The following is a 19,918-nucleotide window of genomic DNA, read 5'->3' on the forward strand; positions in this document are numbered from 1 at the left end:
TTTAATGAAATTTTCACAAAAACACTATCCCCTGATTTTAGAAAGAAAGCTAAGCATAATTATAAAATATATTCCACAAAATAAAGAAATTCTTCAGATGGCAACATTGAACAATTATTTAAGTGGACAAAAGCTTCTCCAGCATTTTGCATCGACACTGACATGCTAGGTCAGCATTCATCCAAGAAAACTGCAGTGGTGCGATTTGAATGTCAAATAAGATTTTTCTCAACCAGATCTACCCCTTTGTCATTGATGACTGTGCCACTTTCAGATCACTGAAGAGTACCAAATTATTGCAGTTTTGCGAGGCTGTGCTGCTGAGACGGTTTTTGTAAGCAGCAGTTACAGTTTTCTGCCAGCCTCAGTGTAAACTTTGGACAATTCAAGGCCAAAGTCGCAGCTAGAGATAATCATAGCGCCTCTGAGAATTTTGCCACTGGAGCAAGGAGTGAGAAGATGTAACGAGCTGTGCAAACACCAAGGCCCGGAAAGGGCGGGGGGAGGAGGTGCTCCAGGTGCCGGAGAGAAAGATGCCCCTGCAGCCCATGGAAAAGGCCGAGACCCTACCTGCAGCCCGTGGAGGGGCTCCATGCTGCATGGAGCAGGTGGAGATATAGAGAAGATGCTGTGACCCTCCCTACGTTGGGATAAGCCCCTGCCAGCACTTGCAGCCATGAGGCGAATAAGAGACACAGAGATGAGCAAGAGAGAGTTTTGCATCGGAACAGGTTTGCTGGGGGAGGCTTATAACCCTGTGGAGGACTGGGACTGAGAGACATTCCCTGTGGGAAAGGACTCACGTTGGAGAAGTTTGAGGAGGACTGTCTCCTGTGGTTGGGACCCCACGGTGCAGCAGGGGGAGGGTGTGGAAAGAATGCGCCGCTCCACTCCTCCGCCCCCCGCCCAGGGCTGAGAAGGAAACCAACTTGTAAGGGACTGACTGAAGCCCCTATCTTCCAGTCTCTGCCCCGCTGTGCTCCGATCAGGGGGAAGAAGGGAGTGAAATCATGACTAGAGTGAAGTCTGCTAAGAAGGGAGCGGGGGGGAGGGTGGGGCGTGGAGGTGGGGGGGAAGGTTAGAGGTGTTTTAAGATCTGGAAGAGGAAAGCAGCTCATGAAGAAGTAATTGAAAACCCCATTTTTTTCCCAGTCCCTGCCACCCCCCATGCTGCAAATGGGGAGGAAGAAGGGAGCAAAATTCTGACTAGAGTCTGCTAAGGAGGGTGTGTGTGTGGGGAAAGTGTTTTAAGATCTGCTCACGCTTCTGACTCCGTTTTTTTACTGTTTTTTGTAGTGTGATAAATTAGGTAGTTTCTCTCTTCTTCACTCTGTGTTGAGTCTGTTTTGCCTACGTCATTGATGACAGAATGATCTCTCCCTGTCCTTATTTTGACTCCTGAGCCTCTTGATATATATTTTTTCCCCTGTCCAACTAAGAAGGGGAGTAATAGACTGCTTTTGGTGGGCATCTGGCCTCCAGCCAGGGCTAAAGCACCACACAAATATAATTTTACTAAGCATTAGTGCTTTGGGTTGCACATGTAAGGCCAGATTTTCACAAGAGGCTGAAGTCAAGCTGATGCATCTGATAAAAACCAGGAAATGAGTTTTCATCTGTTTTCTCAATCCCTATTGTTCGCAATGATAGAGTACTCTTGAGGCCCCTTTAATTTACCCTTGATTACACTAATGCCCTCTGGTGGGGATCGGTCAAAGGGTACTTCGCTATACTGGGAAGCAGCTTGGAATGAATTTGTTATTGTCACATTACTCTTTGTATAATTTTTTAAGGTGCTTCTGTATTTATATTTATTTAGAAGGGAAAATAGAACATTATAATGTCTTTGTTTTGCCTCTCAGCTTTATTAGCACTCTGACATTTGAACTGATTCACCACAAAATACTGAGAACACATCCAGAAAATTTCAGTGCTGAAGATAAGCTAATAAACTGTTTGACTTCAGTTAAACAGTGCAAATTCTATGTTGAACTGTGAACTCTATATTTTTACCTTACCAAAGCTGTAAATTCTTCCTTGACTTTAGAAGCTTCACAGTCTGGGATTACAGAAATTTAAAGAAAATTGCAAAAAACTAAGAAAATACTATCAATGAAGACTTAAACTGGTGATACCATGTTATGGCAAATGTCGTCTTGAATGTTTTGCTACATGTGTTATTTTAAACAGTTTCTACTAACTTCTGTGTTTTTCAGGTTAAACATATTTCTGAAGATCCACCTTGTAAATGCCCTAATAAGTTCTGTGTGGAGCGTCTTTCACAAGGAAGATACAGAGTTGGAGAGAAGATCCTCTTTATTAGGGTAAAGGTTTTATTTTTTTTCTTTTTTTTGTGGTGAACTGCCAGTATCTACTACCTTCTACTTTGCAAATGATATCCCTGATTAACAGGGGACAGTAATTTTTATTAACCAGCACTGACTGATTTTTATGATGCTGTTGGGGAATTAACAACAGTGGATTAACTGAATCAAGGAATTATAAGCATATGGTAGATACTTCTAGCTTTAGGTCACTGAATTTGCTCTGTGTCTGATCAATGGCAACCAAAAGACTTCAGAAATGGAGATGACTACTTCCTCTTCTGTCTGGTTTGAAAGAACATCTACTTTATTGAAACTGCCTTTCTCCCAGTTTGCTTTGAGTGATGGTATTTGGCAGGTCAGGAAACAGATCAAAGACTTCATGATCATTGAATTGCCAAGTCATGACTAAGACACATTTCTAAGGTAGGATGAGCAAAACACTAATGTCCATAGTACTACGTCTGATTAACATATTTTTCCAAAGCGAATGTTGTATTTCAGACTTCATATGTATTATATTGACTACCATAGCTCAAAGTTAATAGTTACTAATAATTGCAAATATTTATATTACCTGGCTGAATTTAGCACAAATATGCTATCCAAACTTAATTTTGCTCATCTTCTCTATACGTGTTTATGATAATAAAAATGAAAAAATGCTTATCGTATTATTCTGTAGTAATAAGATTAAGACTCTGATTAATACTATGCTTCTTTCCATTTTCTCTCCATATATACAATTCTTGAGCAATGACAAAATGATAGTTCTTACACAAATAATTGTTATCCCTCTTTTGCTAAAGGCACACAACCGTGACCTGATAAAACTGAGGCTTTAACACTTCTGAGAGCAAAAAGTAGTCAGAGGGACTTCTTCCCATCCGTAGAAGTCAAGTTCCTAGTTCGAGAGAACAGAATTCTTACTCTGTCACAAAGTTATGTTTAACTTAGAATGAAGTCAAATTTAGATAAGGATTTAGGTTTTCTCATGTGTGTAAAGTGGAGAATGTGTTTAAAACTGTGCTGAATAAGGATCGAGAACTAACAATTAATTCAGTAATATCTCAGATAGAAGAAGAAATACAGGATTTGTCAAAGATAGTTTGAGACTTAACTTGCTAGTATAAAGGATTGATAGCTTTTCTGTTTCACAAACAGTGAGACTTCTTTAAATTCTGCCGTATTTTTAGGTACTAGCTTCAAACAAGTTTGAAGAAGGTAATGTTCATTAACCAAGGATCCCAGTAATCTGGCACAGTTTAACACTTATTTTCTTTCCTCTGATTTTAATTTCAAATAACAATATAAAAGTATTTTTAATCTTCTAGTTTTGATAAATTTAAGGGTTGTTTTTCTGCCAAAATGGTGAGTGTCAAATTCCCTTTTGCTGGCTTCTTTGTTGCGCAACCTAGTCCAAGTCAGATTTCATTCCAAGTTTTCAAACAAAACACCCTCTTCATATCATGCTACTGCATTCCAAGTTGAATTGTGCCAAAAAAAAAAACAGTAATAGAGATTAGACATTGAACTACAGTATTAGTGATTGTTCCTACAACATTCATATAAATGGAAACTTGCTATAAACTTCAGTGGGAGCTAGTCCATATTCCTAGGTTTTAAAAGTCAGTTGTCTTTTGGTTAGTTTGAACTACATTTTGGAATGCTTCACTGGATTGCAGCAAATGTTTTACTCTTCGATCTACATGCTTTTGTGGTGTACATGAGTAGATTTATTAGCCTGTCTTTAGAATCCCTTGGGCACTTGTGAGGAAAACACATTTGAGGTGCATAGCTGACTCTTAATTTTGTTGGTGTTTGGCACCCTATTAGATATTGCTGAGAGATTTCCTCCTAATATTGTATGTTCTTTATGCAGCCAGATATATACCACTTGTTTATAACCCAGTATGTTCCCACTGAATTGAGATGAAATTTTTTTTTTGCTTTAAGTTGGCTTAGTATACCCATTATTGTCTCTGTTAACTTTCTCCAATAACCTATCTAGGCCTTAAAGCCTATATAGTTCCAGTGATGTAACCAGTATGCCATCTGGTAAAATGTTACAAGTGCTAAGTTTCAACTGGAATTAACACCTGTTAATTGATGGTTAAAATTGTGTTATTTTTTTTCCCCAGAAATTTTTAATAATATCATATCCACAATAAAATTATTTTATTCTGGCTTTATAAGTTCTGTTAAAAGGAAAAAAAAAGTCCAAGTCCCGCTTTTTGTTAATTTATATCTGTATATGCAATAAGTGAAAAAGGAGCAGCAAACAAAAGTAAAACCTGGCAGAATGTAGAATTCATGCAGATAACCCCCACAAATTTATGTGTGTAACTTCATAAAGTAATTTTAAGGAAAAAAACCCCTTTGGAATATCTAGCAAAATGGGGGGGGGGGGGGGGCACTCCTTCAAAATTTCAATTGTATTCTAGTAACTTCTATAGGCTCCATTAAAGTTGCTTGAATAAGGTTTTATTTAAGCATGAAAAAATATTTAAATTTGAGATGAAAATAAAACATGGAAATCCATGAAGTAATGCAAATGATGAAAAGCAACAAAAACATTAAAATACTTATGTCTGCTGGTAAAAATGCACGTCTCAAAAGTAATGTTTTTACACATGAAGTAGTTCTGTAATGCATACACTAAACATGATTGCAGTAAGGCTAATTTTTTTCAATAAACTTATCTGGTTCTGAATTCTTTTTCCTTCCATTCCATAGAGGAATGAAAGAGTCTAAATTCCACTTACACAAAAGTGATGGCAGATGTGTTTTACAGTAATGGATTATGCTACTAACTTGAAGTAAATAAAAGGACTAGCTTATTTAAGACGGAACCATTGGTTTAGAATTAGTATGATCTCTATATCTGTGCAATATACAACCAATTATTTGTCTGTTCACTCAGATCCTACCATTATGCCATGAAGATTAACTGAATTAATTAGTCTATTTTTAAAAATAATGAGTAACAATGCATGAAAATTTACTTTGCATAAATGCATGTAACTTGGAAAAAGCCACAGCGTTTTAAGTATATATTACTTGCAGAATACAGTAAAAGGAATTTAAATTAAGAGGGTTTTTTATAGTAAGAAATGTAATTCAAGTAGCAGGGGTGGGCTTTTTTTTTTAACTGTTTCAGTGCCTAATAGTCTTATTTCAAATTATCTTGTTTATTACATTGAATATGCACAAGAATGTGTGCTTTCCACAAACTAGCAAGCTTCTCTCAAAAAGATCTGCCTTATTATGGGTATGGACCAACATTTCAATCATCGGGTTCTGCACAATGGAAAAATTATTTTTTTTGTGCAGCTGGAATCAGATTAGATGATCTCATAGGTCCTGGCTTTAAAGCCTATCATTATTAGGGAGACCCCTGCCCTCCTCCAGTTTAAATTACAGCTTGCTTGTTCTCACAGTTACACTTTTTCTCCTGCTTCTCCCTCTTTAATTTTTATTTTTGTCTTCCCTTCCTGCCTTGAGCTTTCCTTGTGCAGGCCTAGCAGCCTTTGTGGACCTGGAAGCCCATGGGCATCTCCCATTTTACTTTGTACTTGATGATGCCATGCTTGCACTCAACAGAAAAGCAGCTACATTTCTGTTCTCTGGTTAAACGGTTGAAAGACTTTCCGTGATGGTTAGCCGCTATCTTTTTTTGGTAGTTCTTAGGTAGGTTACTATTTATTTATTTTTTTCCTTGACATACTTAGTTTGCATGGCTATTCTTGTTAATTTAGTGTGTAGAATGTGTGTGTATTGGGCATAATCTGGTATGCATTTTGTGAGTAGAAGTGCTTTGAAAAAAAAAAAAAAGCTGCGTAAGTAAAATTCTTAGCTGCTAATTTAATAGAAAAGCCATGGAAGTACTCCTTTTTACTTTCATCCAAATGATGTTCTTGTTAGTCTTGGTAGAAAATGTTTTGACAGGCGATATCTCCAATGCAGTATTCCAGTTCAGTGCAACTGACAGGCAGTGCAATAGCTCAGCAGTTTATTTTCACTAGTTTAGACCTATTTGCCTTAGTGTCCTCCTTTTGTGGACAATTAAATAGTATATCTTCTTTAATGCCCAGTGCCCCCGTCTAAGCCATAGTGCACAGTGAGACCACCTGGATGTTTGAAAAATCCTTAGCGAGTTATATCGTGCTTTTGTAGGATGTAAGGCATCTTTAAGAAGTGTCACATTCTTGAAACAACTGATACACCTGCAGTAATTTCTGGTAAAGGTATTTATAATTTATGCTCCTAGAGTCAAAGTTATAACAATACCAGGTTCCCAGTATTTAGAGGGAGGAGAAATCACTCTAAGGAGGTGACTCAGTGCAGGAGGCCCTGTAGAGTATGCTGAAACAGTGTAATATCTTTAGAAACAGCACCCAAGAATCCAGCTGTCTTCCTTTAGTGATGGGATTCAGGCTCATGAAGCTTTTGGCATGCTCTTAATGCAGCAAGTGCTTCCCAAGAGCTGAAGACGGCAAAGCAAGACCTTGCTGGGTGTCAGAGTTTCCTCTCTGGCAGGAATGTGCTGGGGTTAACTTGCCCTGCACACCAGTATCAGCAGTGTTTTCTGCATGGTAACTTTATCACACAAAACATTTCTCAATGCTTTAAAGGTAAATACAGTTGTGTAACAAAGCTAGATAAATATGGCATGCATTCTAGATTCCATTATTTCAGGCTTTTTTTTTTCTTCCCTTAGAAAAGGTAGGACAGAACCTTGGGACAGGCTGCCCAGAGAAGTTGTGGAGTCTCCTTCTCTGGAGACACTCAAAACCCATCCGGACGTGTTCTTGTGTGACCTAATCTAGGTGATCCTGCTCTGGTGGGGCAGTTTGGACTAGATGATTTTTTAAGGTCCTTTCCAACCCCTATCATTCTGTGAATGCTGAGAATGCCAGAGTAGACCAAATTATGTAATTCTCCTCCTGTTTGCCTATTCTATATATGCAATAGCATAGAAATAATACTTTTAGGGTCTATTGAACAATGCTTCTTAAGTGCAGATTTTTACATTTTATTTAACTACAATATAATATGCTTTTCCTTCAAAATTTCATTTACCGTTAATAATCTAGTATGGTAGTAATAGCTAAATTCATGTTTTAAAATTCATTTGCTTATTTAAACTAATTATTCAAAAAAATAGGTTGGTAAATGTTCTTGCTTGGAGATGAGAAAACTAAGGAAAGATGATTGAGGATTATGTACACTCAAATTTGCTGTATATGTTGTTCTCCTAGGATGACAACTTGCCTGTTCAAGCTGCTTGTGCTGAACACATGTGAAATTTAGTTTCTGAACAAAAATACATGAATGGATTGAAATATAACTTTTACTAGTTCTCCATGAATACCTGTCAGACCTCATCACTTGCTGTCTCTGCTGCTTGACCGGGTGACCGCTTTGTACATCACAAATGGAAGCAGTTGCAGCAAATGACTACCATGTTCTCATGGCTCCAAAATTATGTTTCTGTGGCTTCTATTAATTATTCCATGAATGATGCTGAGCAAGTGACAGCAAGACAGATGTAAGTTGGTAGACAAACACTGAAGTTGGTGGTAGCCCGCAAAAGCCAAACGATAAAACTTCTAGCTTCTGCAAGTGTGGAATTTGGAGTTAGAAGTGAATATGAAATGCCTAGTGCCATTTTTTTTTCCTTTTCTAAAAACAACGTTGTCTTGTAGTAATGAATTATTTCATTGAGGAATATCTGTGTCTGAAAACAAATTTTCCCAAATAGGTTGTTTTTTAAAAATGGTGAATACACAAGTTTTTCAAACTTTTTAAACAATGTTTTGTTTGTTTTTTAAATCCACTTGTTTTTTAAATCTCATAGAGACCTAATATGTGTAAAACTGATCTAAATTTTTTAATCATATACTACATGTTTTAATGGAAGTTTAGGAGCATCTCTTCTGCTCTTTTTTTGTCTTTAACTTTTGAAGTCCAGAGCAAAGTAAGAATCTATTGCTGTAAGGAAGTATTAAATAGAGCAAATGTTTGCTTTGGCAGAGATTAGTGAACTCCGGAGATCCCAGACTCAACTATTTATCTGAAGCGTGTTTTCCATAAAATGCCATCTATTAAACTGAAGACCAGATATAGATTATTCCTCCAGTCATAAATAAGCATCAGTTGATTCAGAGTACCTTGCAATGTGCTATCATGCCTTGCTTTCAATTTGCCAGATACAGATGTACCTTAAGGGAGTTTTAATTTAAAACAAAACAAAACACCCCTGATCATTAAAATTGTAGTGCTTTATCCAGTTAATATTTTGATCATGGCAGCAGATGCTACAAAATACTCCATTCAGATAAGCGCATGCAGAGATCAGAATTAATTAGACTGTTACAAGCTCTGCTCTCAAATGTAAGCCTTTTTGTCTACCCAACTAGATGCAACTCTATCAGCACTTGTTGCGAGTCAAAAGAGCACAAGAACCATTGCCTTAAACATGGCACTTACTGTTAGCTAGTAGGTTGTGATTGCTTTTGTAAACAGTGCTGAAATAACAGTAGTAGTCTTAATTCTGTGCCACACTACAGCACAGGGAAAAGGAGCTGTTTCCTCTGCTGTATTTACTGCCTAAAGCCTTTGACAGTCTGGCTTTTCTCATATCAGCTCAAACATGTGACCATCTTAAACACAGTAATGTTCATGTGAAGTTAAGAGTGGTTATTTAACCATAATGAAATGAGTTTCTAACTACTTGTCAAATACATAACCTTAATAAATTACTGTCTCATTGGAAGGAAGATTTAACAGTCTCCAAGACTGTATAAGGGAGAGGGGGGTTGTGCCTTGGTCTACACGTTTTAGACATGTTAAGCAACCTGTGCATTGGGTAATGAAACTGGTTTGTACCTCAGCTGTGTTCTGCCCCAGTAACCCCCAGTCTGAAGCCCTTCCTTTCCCTGAATTTTTAATTTCTTCTTCTTCTTTTGGATGAGATATGGGTGTAATACTTGATCTCTGCACGTCTGAATTTCAGCCTTTATCACAGATACAGTTTTGAGGCTTGCCATTGGAGAAATGATGTATTTAAATCAGCGTGCTTGATGCACGTGATTCTGTTGTGGCAGGGAGGTCCAAAGACATGATGTGTGGCCTGGGCCTTTCGGGTTAGCAACTGGCAGCTTCCCAGCTTCCCAGACCCCTTCTTCTACTGTTACTTTACATGGGGCGTATTAATAGGCCACTTAAGGGGGATCCAGCTAAGCCACAGAATGAATGTCTATTATACTTTAAAGAACAAAAGCCCCACAAAATTGACACAGAAAGTTTTAAACAGTTTTTCACCATTTTGCTCTAACTCATTGCTTTCCATGGAAGACAATTTGAGCTCAAATTAATTGATATTTTATACTATATCACTTCAGCTTCCAAAATCTCCCCTTGTTTCCTTCAATTGAGTATATTAAAAAAAGTTTAAATTGTTTAGTTTTTCTCTTTACATTTCAGCTTTCTCTTTCAATGTTGTACCAGGGAAACATTTTCAAGCACTGAGGTTGATCATAATATTAGAATATTGTATTGAAAAGTGAATGGAATTCTTTTAACTGTATGACGGGATTTTAAAATTTCTAACCTAAAAAGTTTCCCAGTCAAAAAATTCCTAAGTTTACCTTGCTGACACTTTTTATTTTTATTACTTGATCAGGGTGAAAATTAGCTGTACTGTTTCACTGCTTCATCTGTATCCACTGTACTGTACTACGAAGGCAGCCAGTGTTTCTGTGGAACCTGACGGATTTGCCGAGGAGCTGATACATAATGCAACTAACCTACTGATGTTTTCATAATCTGTTTTCTGGTTTCGGTTTGGTTCCTGTCCTCCACATCCTCACATTTTGTTTTAAATCCCAGCAAGGAAAATCTTAGTGAAACAGTCGTGAAGAGTAGCATGTGATGAAGGTGATCCTTCCTGGGGTTGCACGTACAACTGAAAAGAATCACTTGGTTTCCTGGATACTCAAAAGTCAGGTGAAGAATAGGTTGGCCAGAGTCTACAATGAAGTCTTCCTCAATTACTTTCATTAATTTAATTTCCTTGTTACCATTTCAGGTTCGTAAGCATTTTTCAATGTAGTAAGATGGATGTTGCTGAGATCCATGGTGTTGTGATGTAAGGACCAGCACACAGATATAGTGAAATTAAAAGAAAGGAATGACACATGTAAGAATTTTACAACAGTGGCATTCAGAGTTCTGCAAAGCCTTCTAACCAGTGTCATATAAATCAGGGAAAATGACAGGCTGGCGTTTTAGCTAAACAAGGTTTTCAGAAATGACTATGCTGCTTGTGCTAATTTCTTGGTTCAGGTTACTTAACTACTTCCCTGTGATTTACGAAGGGGCAAGAGGGAGAAGGAGTCATTTGGTGTTTCATAAGGCTACAAAGAACCCTGTTTCTGTTTCTTTCCCTCCTCCCCACCCCAGTCTTTCAAAGTATATATATTAGCAAGCCAAAGAATGATATCATGGTGCTTTCGTGCTGAAAGTGTACATTGTTCTCATGTCTCCCTTCTTCTCTTCAGTCTGCTTTCATGGAGCTGTGGGTTGTTTTTTAGGGGGAGGTTATTTAAATTAAATGTAGTGTTTCCGAAATAAGTTATAGGAAGGTCTGTGTAAGACAGTTCTGATCGTAAGTCCTGATTTTGAAGGAGTGAATGAAAACCTGGTCTGCATGTCTTGATATTGTTTCATTATCTTACAGATCCATGTATAATGTAGCTAATTTGCTTTAGGCTACTGTCTTACTTCCCTATTTTAGATAACATTTTCCAGCTCAGCAGAAGTGATAGCAACGTGGGGAGCGGGGGTTGCTTAGTTGTTAGGATTTATTATTTTTTTGTTATCAGACACTGCAATTTAAGTATTTAGTCTTGATCTAGCCCTGATTCACAGGCATGCAGTGTGTGTGTGTGTGTAATAGATGTCTGTAGCATTAAGTTAGTTCTCAGTACAAAAAAAAATTAGTAAGGATAAGTAACCTGCCAGTGGGTTAGGAGCCCCTGAACATGAGAGGAACAGCAGGGGAAAGACCTTTTGCTAAAGGTGCTAAGCATCCTGATCCCTTGTTCAACTAGTGAAAAGCATCACAAAGTGACCTTTACATACTAAGCTTGTGATGCTGCTTTTTCAACTCTATCTTTTCTCTACTGTGGTTTCAATTTTGTCCAGAAAACTGGCTTGAGGGTGAAGGCAGATAAGATGCCTTCAAGCTCAAAGCTTTATGCTGTGTAATGTGATGTCTGTAGTATGAAGCCTTTGCTGTAGGAAATGTGGAGATCAAGTGTTTGTACCAGGTTGGGCAATATATTTATATCTGTATAAAAGGTTAGTCTTCTGTAAAGCCAAGAGTCTGGATGCATTTGGCTTAGAACCATCAAGTAATGTTTTGCAGATTCTGGTGAATATTAATATATTGCCATTTAGTACTTCCGGAATTGTTACATACTATCCTCATTTTGCTATTAGTGCAAAAGTGGTCTATAAGGCCACTGAACTTGGTAAGATAAAGGATGAGAGGACTAATGAATATACTCTTCTGCCTTTTCTTGGTGCTTAAAATTCACCACTCCTCCTTCAAATTTTATAACTGACTTTTAGTTATTCCTCCAGTCTTCCAAGCCCTACCAAATTCCCACTTTGAAGAGATGAGAATATGCATGTGATGAGAGACAGTCTGAAGACAGCAGAAATTAATCTAGTCAGTGCCAGGAGGAGATTTCTCACAGTCAGTACCCTTGAGGTAAGACCTGATCTCTTCCTAAAATAAGTCACCAGGATGTAAGAGATATAGCGTAGTAGCTGTATCTAACTTACGGTGCTGCTGCAAAGGATTTCTTTGCAGGACTCTGGACATGAAGGCTTTGGCCATTAGTATCCTATTCGAATGGATGCACTCATTGACTTTTGCCCTACAATGTGTTACACTTGTACAATTTCAGTATATGATTTCAAGAAGGCAAGAATTTTCATGCTTCAATTATATATTATTTTTAATGATTTATCCACTATGGCTGAATTAAGAGATAAGGCTGTAGAAATTTAACAGGGCTGTAGATTTAATTAAGATTTTAGGAACTGCAATAGTGGTTCCTTCTAGGCAGCCCTGGTTATGTTTAGATGATGAAATAGATGTCATTTTGGATGCATGGGTTTCTTGAATGTCCAGATCAAGTATGTCAGTAGTTCTAGCTTCTCTTCTGTGGAAAGCTGTCAGTAAGAGGAGAGATAAGGTTAACTAACAGTTTTGCCTTCTCAAGGATTATGGTGTGGCCAGGGCATGACTTTCAGTCAAGGAACACAGGGAAGAGTGCTTTCTACCCCACAGTTCAGATGCAGCAGCAGTGAAGGGCAAGGGAATATCTGCAAAGACATTTCAGAAAAGAATGTTATCATAGGCTTCATATTGGAGCATCACTTGATCACCTTAATCCAAAAACAAGAGATAAAAAAAAAACCCTAAACACCTCACAACCCAATGAACACTAAAACCACCCTGAACCCTCCTCCTGCCCCCAAGTAATACAAATAAATGTCATTACTGTGCAAATTCATCTTGTAAACATTAATTTGGTTCTCTGTTGGAGCATTTTCAAAAGAAAATCTATTATCCTGACAGTAAGCAAAAAGCACTTTTCTGAAGGAAGTAAAATTTAAGGATGAAGTATTGAGGTATGCAAGTATTATTACACACTGGACTTGTCTAAAGCTAGTTCTTTTTTTTGTTAGAAAGTTTTCCATAATCCCTGCTATTGAAATCATGGTTAAAAAAACACACACGCAATGAAGTACTGTTCAATGCTGCACTCCTCCTCCTGCAGCATCTGAAATGGTATAAAACTCATTTGTGCTTCTGAGTAGGTGAAAAGTGGCTTGTCTGCTCTAAGACAATAGAATCACATATCGTCTAGCTATATGTGAACTAGCAGTGAGGAAAACACCTTTGCCAGGAGAATCAGTTCTAAATCAGAAACAAGTTTACATATTAAAAGGAAAAGGACAGAAACTCTAGGCTACTCTGTTACAGTAATCAGTGCCTTTTTGGCACTGAGAACATTTTCCCATTCCAAGATCTTTGCCAGAACCTAAAAAGATCTTTCTTCTGGTATTTGTGGAAAGATATAAAACTGATGAGTGCAAAGAGATCCAACATACTAGAATATATACAACAGGGGATTTCCATGTGACTAAATCTAAGTGCTGTCAGGTTACAGCTGGCAGCTATCAAAACTAAACTAAATTGCTAATGCTAACTTTAAATAATTTATTCCTGTGTCAGGAGAGTTATCAGAGTCCTAAAATCATTAAATACACCAAGGAAAAAGAGCGCTGCATGAAAAATCTGTGTGCTGTTTAAGTCTGATTTCTTCTTCCCTTGACCCCATCAGTTCTTAGTATCTTAACTTCCACACCAAGGAAGTGGCTTTTTTTGGTAGCAGTCACAGCACTTAAATGGATTTCAGGGCTTGGCACCTGGTCAGCCACTCACGAGTGTCATGAAGGTACAGTAAACTGTCCTGGAACTCATTCCAAAGATAATCTTGGAATTCTGCAGAAAAAAAAAAAGTTATATTATTACCATGATTTTTTCCTGGATCCATCCCATGGAAAAGTGAGGATTAGGCATAAAGTTAATATCAGGTGTACTGTTAAAGTAGGGCTGAGGAGAGCAAAAACATCAGTATTTTCTCTTTTATCACACAAATTTACCGAACTGGTAAACTGTGGCAGTTTCATGACCATGTAAAATGTATTGTGGTGTTCTAAACAATTTTTAAAAAAATTCAATATTACACATGAAACTAGATGAGACTATGATTCCAGCTGAATTTCACTTTGAGCTAAACTATTTTAAGATAAATGCCTGATTTAAAAACAAACCAAACAAACTCAGATGATTCATATGGGCACAATTTAGAACATCAGAAATATTTGTTAATGTTCTTGAGAACTAAAATCCCTGTAATTTTTATGTTACGTTCAGTATTGATGAAGCAGTACTGCAAGACTGTATACATGGTTCTGGTACGGTGGTCCCAAAATGAGTGTAATGTCTCTGACAAAGTACTTACCGTTCGTGAAATGAAATAGTCAACTTCAATATGTAAAAAGCATACATTTTGCAAGCTGAAATACAGATTCTTCATTTCTCTATGGCACTATAATTTCAGCATAAACCCATTTTAGGTTCAAATGCATTGGAAATTTGACTCAAGATCACTGCGAGTGCTAATCTGATGCCAAAAAGACAAGAAAAAGTGCAGCAAGAAAAGTTGGTAATAGTGAAATATTGTGCAGCCATGTCATTATATGTTAACATGTGCATATGCTACTGCCATCAATGCAATTAAATCACCTCCGATGCACGTTTGGATATCTGTGTTTAGAAGCTGGGAGAGTCACTACATACGTATTCTATCAGGAGTAAATTTCATGCTAGTTTAAATTCTCCAACCACTGGCACTCTTCTTGTTCTACCTGGTATGTGTTTTCCAATACTATGTATACTCTAACCAAATTCGGCTCAGAAGACTTTCATGAGAGCTGCAGTCACTTGAACCATAGTGGCTTTGAACTGAGGTGATATACTACAGATTACACTTGACTATATTTTGGGTCTGTAGCCAAATATTTTTATATTAAATTTATATTATATGTGGCTCTATAGTCAATACTATTGATTGCAGTCTCAGCTAAATAATTTCTGGTCTGTATCTTAAATTTCTTCATTTTCTTCTTAGTTGTTTATTCCATTCAGATTGTTTTCACAATTTGTAACACATTACTTTGGTTCATTACTTGCAATGTTGCATTCATAGATTTTTCAGTGACATAATTTCATTCCAACATTGTAACATCATACCCCATAGACTCAAACTGACATAATTTTGCAAACTTTGAGAGGATGCATTGTACTATTTAAAGGAAATTAAGGCTAAGCATAAACGTTGTTGAATTTATGCTACCCTCGTTCTCTCCTCATTACCCCAGTGTAAATTAGAAGACATTTGAATGAAACCTGTGGAGTTTAAGCTTACTTCAGGCCTCATCACTTAAAAGAAGAATCTCTAGTCTTAATTCAAGAAAAACCTGATACTTTCCAAATGTAATTTTCTTGGTTATGCATATGTATCTGTTGATTTAAAAAACAGGGGATGGAGGTAGGAGGCAGTTTCCAAATCTCTGCATCTTACTTTGGGACATCTGTGACTGTTTTCACAGTTTTGGTGTTGCCCTGAACTGTTCGCATGTAAGGCTGTGGAAAACAAATCTTGAGACTTCTGTGTTCTCTGTCTGTTAGATCTCACCTAAAAACACATGGACTAAGGTTTCCAGCATAGCTAAGAATCACGAAAGAAAAGAGCCTGAAGGACTCACTCTATAGGCAGCCAACCATTGACTTGGGCTACTTGTGCTTTGCACAGGTTTTCTGAAGTGTCTTAGAGAATCCTGTCAGCTCTTTTGAATAAAGTGAAACAGTGATGGGTGTAGGAATGTTATCTGAATATTACCAGCTCAATGATCTTTTTATTGTAAGCCCTTTTTCTCTGTTACAGATGCTAGTAACCAAAAGATTCTCCGGAGACAATTTTGCCATTAATTCTATAGCTGTGCCACTTCCAGTGACAGCTCAGTGTGAGCAGTTAAACTGTAGGGCAGAGTTGGCAGTGCAATTACTACTTGAGGTCTTAGGTTTCTTTGATTAGGTTTATTGCCTTCTTGTGTTACCTAATTCCAGTTTACACGGAACTAAACTTTGCCTGTATTTAGACCGTATCACGGAAGTAAAGACAGATTGTAAACTACGAAGAAATTGAGGTGGAGTTGGACAACATGGAAAACATCATGTTGCTAAAAGAGACAAGAATCAAATTTTTTTCAGGAACTGACATTAGAGTGAGGCCATAAGACAGCTCCAGTGCAGAGTCGTGCTGGCCCTCAGGGCTAAGATGGAGAAAGAGCGTGGAAAAGAGTGAAATAAAATACATAAGTGATGCAGGTGTCAAAGGCAACTGCTGTGTAACTAAAAAAGGCCATATAAGCCTGGACCGAAATTAATTAAAAATGTCTATTAGAATGAGTGCATAATATATTCAGTATAATTAAGCATCATTCAGTAGCAGTTGTGAACTACTCTCTGTTCACCAGATATGTGACAAATAAGATAGGAGGGAGCCATATACAAATGATGACCTTTAATTTTACAGGCTGTTCAGCTCGTGTTTTACCATACCATGGTCTACCTGCAGGGTTTATGAGTCTAGGAGGCTGGTTTTTAAAAAGAGGAAAAAGGCAGAGCTGCAGGGGAGGAACTATAAAAATATTTTAAAATAAAAAAAAAATCTTTTTCTTTTCCTAACTATTCTGTCCATTGTTTGTCCTTCTGTCCACATACCATTCTTTGTATACGTGACACTCCCCATATGCGGCAGGAGTGGCACTGGTCTGCAGCGTAGAGTTCCTTGCTGCTTATAGTAAGTAGTGCAGGGGTTCAATGCTTGATGCAATGTGGTGGTCTCCTGCAATTCAGCAATGGAAGGAGGTGGGAGCTGGAGTGGTAGAAACATTTCTGCAGAAAGAGCATGAGTGGGACGATGGAATTTAAAGCTCCTGCTATGCAACACCACAGGGGGAAGCAACTGGAGCCCAAGCCTTCAGTCCATGTAGACTAGAAGATTAGTTTCTGTATGTTGGGAATTAATATACATTTCCCTTGAGCTAAATTATGCTACGTAAACTTTTGGGGAAAGTTCCTTTTAGGGTGTGAGTTAGCAGCATGTCACATGACATGGCCACACCGAATGGTCACAAGCAGTCTTTCACCTTAAGGCCAAGCAACAGTCCCTACTGTGCTGGTATTAATATTGTATTGCATCTATTTGAGGAGTATTCTGGCCTTGGAATAACAGAAAGGTAGGAGACCGTTAAGAACAACAGTTCCCTGTTTTCTCCTCCTTGCTATTTTGGAGTACTGGATTGCCGTGGGGCACTTGTAAAGAGAAGGCTTGCATCCTTCTCCGTTTCTGTGTTTGTTCCTTTGCGCTTCTGTTCTTTGGCAAGTCTTAATTTTCTCTCAACTACATTGCAGGAAGAGAAATTTCCTTAAAGCTTGTGGGTTGTAGAAAGTGAAGGAAAAAAAACATCCTCTAGAGGAAAGATGGAGGGGAAAATAGACGGATTATGTTATTGAAATATAACCCACTCTTGAACTTGATAAATGTACCTCAGGGGTGTTTATTTGTTGCTGTTGCTATTAGTAGAAATTTTGTAAGCAATATCCTCGATGTAGCCACATTTTAATGAGGTTTTTTTCATAGAAAATAGTATGAAGAAGTAGCTTCCTTCTAACAGACTGTATTGTTAAATATGTTAAATGAATAAACCAGACAATAGCATGTAACCTTTTGAATTAGTCAGAATAAAGGCCAAATGAATTTCTTTACATTTCTATTCTAGGATCACTAAGCAACCAAGGACAAATGGCTTTATGTCTGTCTGGTATATTGTATTGCTTTTAAAAGCTTTTTAAAAGAACATTAGTTCTTTGGCACGGGAATAAATGGATTGTAAGCATATTACAGATCCACTTGAATCATTTCTGGGTTTTGGCACATGATCTCCCCTGGCCAGTGTATTCACATGGCTAGGACTTCCCTGGTCTTAGATTTCTTACTTTAATTAATAGCTATCATCATTGCAAAGCATTGTGTTGGTTTTGTGCTTGCTAATTTTATTACTTTTAAGCAAGCTGCAATCACGCTTAGTGAAGTGATGCACTATCATTTTTGGGTGCGTGTAGGTGGCTCAATAATTATAAGCACAGACCACCAATTTCGTCTGCAAGTGTTCAGTGAGGAGTCATGATAATGCATCTGTTAGTCCTCAAAACTGCTTTTACTTTCAACCAGATACCTTCTGACTCGTTTATATCAGTAATTGAAAACTACTTTTAATGGTGGTGTTTTATCCAGATATATGCAAAGATCCTATCTTTGAGCTAGCAAGCCAATACAAAGAAGAAATGGAAAAAAGAAGAAGAAAAAAAGTCCTTTGGTCGCCAGTCCAGAGACTTGAACTATAGAAGAGTTATTCATGTGCTGAAGGTCATGCAAAAAGTGTGTTTTAGAGCTTGTAATTAAACCTGCATTTGTCTTCTAAGTTTGATGAATTCAAATGGCATTATAGTCATTGTATGTATTTTTCCCTGTGGATTGGATCATACATCCCAGCACTCTGCCAGTCCTGAAAGTAATGCCATGAAAAGATAAAATGTCTGAATAATAAAGGCATTAGTGAACTTCTTTTATTAGGAAGAAATAAAAGCAAACCAACCCAAAACCATCACGGCAACTTGTGCACCCAAAAAAGTGCAAGTTATTCTGAGAATATCCAGAATAACACCAAATTTAACTGGCCATCATTTGTTGGGGCTCTCACTGCAGATTGCTTTGTGGGGGTCTTTCAGGGTTATTGTTACTTTCCTGGAAAAAAGATATAATGAAATAGCTTCCTAGGGAAATTCTAAAGGCAATGTCACCTCAATATAGCACAGATGGAAGGTGAGAGAGAGATGCTGCTAGGTGTAGCAATGCACATTATCGTTGTGAGAACTTCCCTTGGTACAGCAGCAAGCTTTTCATGGTGGATATCTAAGCCCAGGCACAGCAGGAGCAGTTGCTATCGACTTAAAGTTCAGTATAATAGTTCTTTTGTGGTGATTGTTTCTTGTGACATTGTTCAGCTTATGGAAAGCAAATTTGAGGATACAAGAAGAAAGAAGTAATCTTTTGCAAAAATAGGTCTGCATGGCAATTGAAAATAGGGACGTGCCTTCCCTTTCAGGTATCCATGCTGGACCGATGGATCTGTGTTTTGGTGGCAACACAGAGACAAGATTTTTCCTGTTTCCAACAATCAAATGAAAATTATACCTTCTTTTCTGTCACAGGAGCATACAGTCTTTGAACTTCATCTCATAGCTAAGATAGAAGGTGTGCTGCCATGGTGTGGGCCTCCTTTCTCCAGACTGTAAACACCTCAGGCTGTTGTCTTTCATTCCGCTTACTTGGTGGTGTCAGCCAAGTGAGGAAGGTACCAACATCATAGACTGCAGAAAAATACCTCAAGTCAAGCGCTGGTTGTGCTAATCAGTACAGAAAACTTCTCTAATGTCAAACTTTTTTTAGTTCTTCACAAAGATAGACCTGCAAATCTAAAATGCGTGGCATGCAGTTTATTACCATCCGGTATGGTCTGGAAAATTTTACTTCCCATTAGTTTACATTGTATGAGCAAGTTTTGAGTGTCTTCTGTGAGATCCTCTCCTGGACATCCTGTTTTGTTCCGCTCATGCATTTAACTGATGGTGGTGTTCGTCTGGCTCCTTGCGATTTTATTTATAACTGCAGTCCTGATTTTTTGTGTTGGTGTTGGGTTGATGGGGTTGGGTTTTTTGTAGAGGCTGTGCTAAGCAACAGAATTGCATTGTGATGGCTCTAGGCATGCCATTTTTAATTCATTTCTCAGAATGAATTAAGTGATGCCCTTGAGGGACT

General features: G+C 37.8%; 1 protein-coding gene across 1 annotated transcript in view; it reads left to right on the forward strand.

Annotated features, from left to right (window-relative positions):
• The window catches only part of GAS2 (growth arrest specific 2), a gene marked incomplete at its 3' end in the record, with an annotated part of 78,140 nt that overhangs the window by 44,108 nt on the left and 14,114 nt on the right, over positions 1 to 19,918 (forward strand). The window contains exon 7 of the mRNA XM_084263914.1: positions 2,217 to 2,324. Coding sequence (XP_084120040.1) covers positions 2,217 to 2,324 — 108 coding nt within the window. The remainder of the gene's footprint in view (positions 1 to 2,216; positions 2,325 to 19,918) is intronic.

This window comes from Gallinula chloropus, assembly GCF_964237585.1.
Source record: "Gallinula chloropus genome assembly, chromosome: 4".
NCBI lineage: Eukaryota > Metazoa > Chordata > Aves > Gruiformes > Rallidae > Gallinula > Gallinula chloropus.